This window comes from Apaloderma vittatum, unplaced genomic scaffold (assembly GCF_000703405.1).
Source record: "Apaloderma vittatum isolate BGI_N311 unplaced genomic scaffold, ASM70340v1 scaffold22125, whole genome shotgun sequence".
Lineage (NCBI taxonomy): Eukaryota > Metazoa > Chordata > Aves > Trogoniformes > Trogonidae > Apaloderma > Apaloderma vittatum.
In genome coordinates this window covers 25,989-34,927 of record NW_009716804.1, presented here as the reverse complement: position 1 = coordinate 34,927, position 8,939 = coordinate 25,989, and the positions used below count along the sequence as shown (strand labels likewise).

Genomic DNA, 8,939 nt, shown 5'->3' with positions numbered 1-8,939 from the left:
TTTCATTAAGTAATACTATGAGCAGACAATAATTTTGAAGCCATTCTAGCCAGTTCTTGAAGTTATAACAGCACACTAACTGGCTGTTCTTTGCAGTTACCAGTTGTGTTCTTAGGTAGAACAAGCTTACCTTTGTTCAGAAAGTGAAAGGATGGAGAATGCAGACAACAGAAGAGTAGTGTACATGACAAAAGTTGTACTATGAAGGATTCTGGCAGAGGATTATTCTGAGATCTTTTAGCTGTTTAACTGGGCTGCTTTTTTTTTTCCTTTTAGCCAGCCTATCAAAATCTGAGACAGAAGGTAGACAACTTTGTATCGACCCACCTGGACAAACAGGAGTGGAATCCAGCAATGAACAAAAACCAGTTACGAAATGGGCTAAGGCAAAGCGTGATACAGTGAGTAAACAACATTCTGTAAAATAACAGTAATGCTATTTGATAAGTAATATATAACTATCTTGCCACCTAAATCAAATAAGAATTTGTAGAATTCTATCACACCACTTTCTGTTGTACTTTCCTAGGTTTCAGTATAATACTGTATGCAGTCTTAACTTTCATTAAAATGCTTACACTGCTGCTTTACCTGAAATTTTTATTTTCATGAGTTGAGCAGCATGGTGAAGTACCCATATTTGCTATCTCATCAAATTATTGCTGCAAGCAGCAGTGTGCCTGCTAGCAAAACTGTACCTGATGTGCTGAGCTGAATGACCTTGGTCTGTGTCTTTGGAAAAGAGAAGAGCCGACATCACCTAAAGAAAATATGCTGAAGATGCCAAAGCTTGTTTAAGTAGACTCCGACCACTAGCAGGCAGTCATCACACTGGGATAGCCTGATTTCATGCAGCAGCGGGTAGCTTCTGCACAGCTATTTAAGATACTAACATTTCCAGCATGACAGGAAAGCCAGCTTAAGCTATGCTGCTTAGAGATTTAGGTTTAGTATCTCTCACTGCTAACTCCAATATTAGCGTCTGAAGTATGAGCCTTAGCTTGTTTGACTTAAAGTGATAGATAAAAACTTTATAGTAAAAGTTATGGAGAGAGGGGCAGTAGGGAATTTGATAATGGCGTTTATGCTTATAAGGAAGGCTATTAGAATGTCTCACAGCAGAAGAAACTGTGTATCATGATAATCTGCCACTAAAATGAAGTGGATAGTTGGAAGAGGTTGTGTGGGAGAGCCTATAATGAGAAGAACGTAAAGCGCTCCCTTTAGGCAACCAATACAAAGTCTAGACACACGGTATTTGGGAGTTTTAAGACTCCCTATCGCTCCTGTAGTTGCAAGACTGAGTGCTGAGGGTGTCCAGACGTGTGTGCCCTTTGTTGCTCACACGTACACGTGTGCTTTTACCTAACGTGTGTGCCCTTTGTTGCTCACACGTACACCTGTGCTGTTACCTGGAGGTGACACGATGTGCCGTGACCCTGCACCCACTCGCTCACCAGCACTCAGGGCCCTGCTAGCCTCGTGGCTCCTTTTCCAAGTGCCAGGCAACGTCTCTGTTTCCTGTCCCCACTCCCTCGCAGACATGGCTTAAGCCTGCTAGACAGCCTGTGCCCCATAATCCAAGAGTCTGACACAGCCCCTGAAGTAGTAAGTCACTTCAACTACTAGTGTTCAGTTCCAGAAACTTTGCTGTGTGCTACATGTGCTTGTTTTTATAATTAATACCCATCTGTCTAGACTACCAGTTACAAGGAGCAAGTGACAGTGATGTTATTAGGGGGCAGGCCTCTTCTCCCTCCAGTCAGCCAAAAAAAAGACTGTGCTCTCACCTGCCCTCCTCCTCAGAATAGCTTGTTTCCCTTGTTTGTGCCAAAATGTGTTTGTTTGCTTTCATGTTGACCTCATTTCCACATGAGCCCTATTACAGTGGCTCTTGTCCAAGTACCTGGGAGACCAGATGTCAGTTGTTAATTCTGTAGGGAGAAGCGAGAGGGGGGTGAGGGGATATAGGTGACTGAAACAACTCCCTGTTAAGGATCCACTGAGTGGGCTGCAGTTCTCACCATGTTAATGCTAATTGCAGTTGACAGGAGGGCTCTGGAGAATTACTGGAGGAGATTGGGGAGAAGTTTTTCAGCTGAGCTGAATGACTCCTTTGTCTTTGTTCAAGGTCAGGAATGCTGGAAGCTGGAGTGGACAGAATTATTTCTCAGGTGGTGGATCCAAAACTAAACCACATCTTCAGGCCCCAGATAGAGAGGGCGATTCATGAATTTTTGGCTGCACAAAAGAAAGAGGAAAGCGTGCCAGCTCCTCCTCCAGAGCCTGAGAATAAGGATCCTCCTGCTCCATCTCAGGATTCCTCCTAAAGGTCTTGTATATCTGCACTTAACTACTTACAATTTAAGGTTTTCATATACCTCGTCTCTGCAGTTTGTATAGTGCAAGATTGAGAAGACATTGTCTTCTTCCTAGCTTGACAGGGAGGACACTTTGATCATCAGCATGTTGTCAGTGTCAGACAGTCATCTGAGCTGCTTCCACTTAAGCGTCTGCTAAAAATATATTAGGACTGAAGACATAGGTATGATGTAAAACAGCTATCAAGGAACACTGTGGTCTCTGCCAGTGTTGGTTCTGGATCAGGCCAGAAGGCCTTTTATTCTGGTAAAAGCATATCCAGCAGTGGTTGACATGGATTTGGCTGGATAGCTTTCAGAGCAATATCAAATGGATTAAAAATATATATCCTTTACTGTAATACAGCTGAAAGTAGAGTGGTGACAAGTTATCGTGCTTTAGCATTGGAAGTTTTAGATAGCTCTTCTTTAGAAATACACTGGAGTGTTGAATTGTTAGTGACTGAAATACTGTTGGAGTAAGGGCAGTGGAAGTTACTCACTCTGGAAGTGAGTAACTGTTCATTCCAAACTGACTGGTTTAAATAGAGCAACCTATATCTTCCCAGCTGAAAGGACTGAGGGTGCCTTTGTTGCAAACAAGTTCATTCTGGCTTTTGTGATTAAAATAACTCAAGGGGCCTCAGGGAGCTATAATTGCCACTCTGTCTTAACACAAATGACTGTGCATCCATCTCTGCTATAGGCCCTGTATCTTAATGTTGATTTGAATATTGAGGCCTGTGTGTGCATTACTGAGGAACTACTATCTTGATGGAAAATTTCAATCTGCAGCTTTGCTGGGGAACTTAAAACCATACTGCATGAAAGGAAGTCAATTGTGAATTGTTCTCTCTGCCAGAGCTTTCTGAAAGCAAAAAATTTCTTTATAATCTACAGCTGATCTATTAAGAAGGAATAAGTAACCTACAGTAGCTGTTCTTATGCTTGGAATGAGTAGAGCAGATAGCCTGATTTTTAACTTAACAGTAGAAGTTAAAGTGCCTGTAATATCATCCTGAGCTAGTTATCTGTGACTTGCAGCCTTATTGCCTTGGTAGATCTTTGCATTTGTTAAAGTCCATTATAACCTGCAGCCAAGTGCAGCTATTAATATATTCTAATTTATTTTCTATTCAAATGCATTTTCTCATGAAGATACCATCCTCTAAACTCTCTTCTTTTTCTTTCAGTGAGTTCCTGCTACTAAGCTGCTGCAGTTGCAAAATACACGTCCTGTTAGATTGGCAGTGGATTACTTGTTCCACCTGCTGCAGGACTGCTGTCTGCCAGCGATGATTACCCTGTGTCAGACCTGTGGGAAGGCATTAAAATCAGTGAAATTCAGATGCACTCAGACTTCTGCGTGTGGAGGGACAGCCAAAGTGGGAAGATAATTTTGCTATTAACTGCAGTGCAGAGAGCAGCATGTGTTCTTGTTAGTCATGCCTTCAGGCAAGGGGGTGGGAAGAAAAAGGGAGTTGGCCCTTGTTTGGAGGGAGTAGGGAAGTGGTTTGAGATGATACCAGGCTTGGGAGCAGGAAGAAAAGGAAGATGTTTTGTGGGGTGGGATAGTCTCTTGGAAACCAAGTAAGAGCTGTCAGATTTTCTCTGATATAAGCCAGATGAGAGGAAGCGTTGTACACCTCTGATGCATAATGCAGCACGGAGCAGTAGGTGCCAAGTCAGGTGTAACTCACTGCACCAGCCGCTTTAGGAATGATGCTTCCTGTTTAAAACTGGAAAGAACACTTGAGGATCAATTATCTAGATAATGTCTGTTGCACGGCAGGAAAATGTTTACAGTTGGCTATGACTATAGCCTGTTTAATTCTTATTTTCCGGGTAACTCTGGGAAGCAAAGGGCACCAGAGTAGGTGATGAGTTTGAAACTTGTCTCTTTCAACTTGAAAGACTTTTCCTCCCCATGAAATTTCTCAGGTGCCTCGCGGAAACTGTCCTGTGCTTTCAGCTTGAATGCATGCAGTGTCCTCTGGATGACAGTCAAGTAGAGAATGTGATCAAATATTCTGCCAGCAAATGTCCATACCTTTTGCAATAAAAGACTTCAAAAAGCATTTCTGACTCCTACCTTTTTCAGACTTTTTTTCTTAAGGAAACACTGCTTTAAAGAAATCCAGGAGTCCTGATTGCTGGAACCTTAATGGAAGCATGACCTTACACAGTTCATAGGTTAAGCCAGGTCTAACAGCATGGGGTTGTTAGCAGAAATTATCACGAAATAAGATGGATATTAGTATTCCTCTCCAAATAAGGCCTCTTTCAAAAAATCTGAAGTATCAAAGAACTGAACTGCCCTTACACAATTTATGAGCTCTGAATCCCAGGTAATTTCAGTGTGGTGCCAATGATGGTGAAGGCGTGTTCAACCTTGTGAAAACAATACCATTCTGGCAACAGGCTAGAGCTATTCAATTTTTTCCCTTTCAAACATCAGTCTTTTAAGAAGCTATTAACTGCCTGTGTCATTGAATAACACCTGAGCACACACGCACATTCTTTGAGCCCTTTTGCAAGTGTAAAGAAGGTTCTCGAGCAGGTTATTTGGTTCAGGCTCAACACCACGGCACTTATTTAAGATAATTCCAGAGACATCTCACCATCATGTAGTGATGCTGCTAAGTGATGCAGAAAAAGTAACTCACTAAACAAAGACTCAAGCCCAACCAGTTCTCTGCCCTCATCAGCTCTTCTACTGCCTAGTAACTAGTCCATTGACAAGTCACACACTGACTCAAGTAGACTTCCCCAAAAGACGCAGAATCAAAGTTGGTGTTAGGTATTTAGCCTCTGCCTAAACCAGCCAGTATTTTGCAGTTCTTCCATTTGTAACCACATCCCACCCCAGACTTAGCACGGTGTCTCCATCTGGTAGAGCTGAACCCAACCCAAGCCTCCAGATCAATCCCTGAGTAACTGCAAGCAGGTTTGTTAGATCAGAGCTCAGTAACTAAACACCTAAATCCAAGTATATCTGGTGAAGGGAGGACAGCCAAATGGGAAAGAATAATACATTAGATCTCTCATCTTTGGATACTTCACTCATGGGTATCCAGGCCTCACTCATCCCTCAAGTACTTGCATGTCATGGTAATGCAGTTCCAAGTTTAAAATTTATTACAGCGTTCAGAACCAGCCCAGTTTTGAATCTTGATACCAGATGAGCAAGACAACTGGATTCCCAGCCTATGGGACAGGGAACAAAACTCTCTGGGAAAGGGGAATAATCACAACTGTCTGGAGGCAAGTCCAAACCACAACTCTGAGTCCTTGGCACAGAGAAGGATCAAACTTGGGCCCCTGTCAGGATGGCGGGTCAAACCAACCCCTGCCCCAAACACTGAGCTAGTCATTGCCAAAGCACTCTGAATCCACACTGGAATCAACACAGGGGTCTTGAACTCAAACCCTGTCCAGCTCCATTTCCTCTCCTGTTTTTAGGACAAGTATGACTGGTTTTAACGAGGCACAGCCAATACGCCTGGAAGAGAGAGTCTACAATATATTATTGTGATCTCAGCCAGAAGAAAGGGCACCAGGATGGTTAGAAATTGTAACTGGAACATTTAATGGAGTGTTTTATTCTCTTTTTACCATACCAATAGCAAGAGTGAGAGCAGCGCCCACTGTCCCAACACTGCTCATATGACACCTGCTTCAAGAACACTACTGCTCCTGGCCCATGGGCATCACTAGGTACCAGCCGAGTTTTCTGTCAACACCTTTTTCAGCACAGGGGCATAGCTGCAATCGCTGCAGCTGCTGAGCAGGATCCTGTCCTCCACAGTTTCGCTAAACTGGAGACCAGTTTCTGCAGTTCCCAGTTCAAACTCACAAGGGAATCGAGCAGTTTAAATCTTTCACTGATATTTTTCTGTTCATACTGTACTGAAAAATATGTTTTACCAGCTTCCTTAAAGAGAGATCAGCTTAACTCCTTGGGTACTGTCAGGATGCCACCAAAGCTCACAAGTGGAGGGACTCTGCTACCTTTCCTCCCCACTCAAAAGCTTGTGTAGCGTAGCCATTCTGAATCTGGCCATAAGAGGGAGATAAACCATTGCTTCATTTCTCCGTCTTGATGCCCTCTTACAAAACCTGAGCAGATACAGGACCCCAAAGCGTTTGCTCACTCCTGAGTGAATCAATTTAGTGGAGACAGCTCTCACAAAGTGTTTTCATTAATTCTGACTGTACGTGTGTAATGCAAATCGCACAGCAGATATCCTAATTTCTCAAGAGGCTTAACAGTGGGAACAAGTATCAATTAGGATTAGGGAGAGTTTGGAGAGAAAAGGCAACAGCCCAAGTGATCAGAGAGGAAAACACGGATTTAGGATGTGAAGCTGTAAATTCTGACCTATCCAAACTTGTAATTCACCGATCTGCTCCGGTGTGAGGAAGGTTGAGGCTAGAACACTGGCAGCAGTGCCTGGGGCCCCAGATGGTAGTGCCACGAGATTGTATCAGAACCATGGCTTCAGTTCCTGCATTTTTGTGATTCAAAGGCTGAGCCCACACGAGTGCCAAGTCAGCCTTGAAAACATGACTGGGCAGAAACCAGCTCAGCAATAACTGCCTTTGTCTAGACATCGTCAGAAGCCACGGTGCAGAGAAATGTGCTACCTCAGCCATCAGACTGGGAGCTGGCTCCACCGAAAATTCCCTCCAGCGCTGGGACAAACCCAAGGAAAGGCAACAAGTCCAACCCACCTGTCCAGGCTAAAGGAGTGCGAGGACCTTGTGTTTCACTGATTTCATCTTGCTGACTCTCATAAGAGAAAATCAGTGCCTTTTGCACTAGTGCCTTTAAAATGGATACCTGTTCACTTGGAAAAAGAGAAAAGAAAAATCCCGAACCAGTTTAGGCCTTGGCCCCACCTAAAGGATTCATGTAAGGACAGAAGGCTGCAGTTTGCTTTGCAGAATTAGGGCCTCTGGGAAGTCCAAGTGACTTCATACAGTAAATGCAACAATTTTGGAAGGGATTTGTAACAGAAATATAAAACCGTGACATCCGTGAGTTTCATATTTCATTGCAACACTGCAAAAGGGAGATAAAATAATCCTGCTTCAGGGAACTCATAAAATTTCACATTTTCTAAAGGGGGCAGCACGACTGCAACCAAAAAAAGAGAACCTAGCCATAACTCTTTGCCCACAGCGCTCCATGTGAGACACCACCACATTAATCACCCCCTTCTATCTCCTCACGTAACAGCATTCACCACTACCAGCTCCTCCTGCTAAGACTTAGTCCTCCAGGTAGTTATTTCCAATTTCTATCACCAAAATATAGCAAAACAAGGACTACTACTTTGACCAAGACAACAAGCCTCAGAGGCCACCACTACCAGCCTCCAGATTCCACAGCTTCCATTCACTGGCAAAAACCAGCAAAAATCACGCTATAATTGCAAGACCTTGCAAAAAGCACGCTACCAATATAAAACCTTTGAAAGAAACCCAAATAAAAACCAGTTCAACCTTACCTTACTCTAGGGAGCCATCCTATCCACTCCACTCTCCCTGGGCTCTGGCACACACTGTGTGCCCTACCCAGCTCAGCCTCAGCTGTGGGGTCTCTGCCGAGCAATTGAGCTCACCTGCACCCGGGGCACACCTGAGAAATTGTCTTCCCACCCCAACCTCCTCCCCAGGGGAAAAGCCACGCGGTTTCACCTGTGAAAAGGATAACAAGCTATCTCCAGCCCTGTCTGAACTTCTATTTCCTGCAGGGGAATCTGGACTTAGCCTTATTATGATGCAAAAACACATCCTCCCTGAAATGGCATGGAAAAGTGGGATTTGGCAGCTGCTGGCCTCACAGATGATACCTGGAAGATCCAGCTCACCGCTGGCTTGAGCTTGCGCGATTTGCAGGTCTCCAAGGCTGATGCTGCTCCCCAAAATATCCCACCCCCTTCCTCCAGGCGAGTCCAGCAGCTACCTCCAGTGGCTTCTTACAGGGACAGATTTTTTTACCTTTTATAAACAAGACTGTGCCCCATGTCATTTCTCTGGGGTACCAGGAAGGTACCAGGGCAGCCGGGATGTCGCTCGGTCTTGAACAGATTTATATCAGCCTCCTTGACCCCCATCCCTGTGGGAGAGCCGCGGGGTTCCGGCAGACACCCGCTCCAGCTCCAGTGTGCACAGGGAGGGGGTTGCTGAGGCAACAGCACGCTTTATTTAACCGTTATTTAACCCACCTCACCCTCCCCCCACCCGCCACTGCCGACGTGCGCAACCGAGGGTACAGCTTTTATTAGGGTGGGATTTTGCAGCCGCCGGATTTATGGGATGTCCCTGACTGCCTGCCCTTGCCAGTGGCCCCAGGATGGTTGGTTTGCAAAGCTCCGGGGCAGACAGCAGCTTCCCCAGCCTGCAGGTTGTCCTCTGCAAAGAGTTACATGAAAAAGACTTTTATGAGAAAGAAAACCCTGAGGCATCATTTAATACATGAGATTTGGGGAGGTGGGAGGGAGTGTTCACATGTCTCTACCAATGCCTCAGTGCCCTGCAGACCTGCCTGAAGTAAGTTTTAGTGGGAATTTA

General features: G+C 44.6%; 1 protein-coding gene across 1 annotated transcript; it reads left to right on the top strand.

Moving 5' to 3' along the window:
- Positions 1-276: 276 nt before the first annotated feature.
- On the top strand, positions 277-2,330 carry BOD1 (biorientation of chromosomes in cell division 1; the record flags this gene model as incomplete). Its single annotated transcript, XM_009869679.1, has 2 exons — positions 277-401; positions 2,132-2,330. Coding segments are annotated over 2 exons (324 nt in total), but the record flags the coding sequence as incomplete, so codon positions are not given.
- Positions 2,331-8,939: the final 6,609 nt, after the last annotated feature.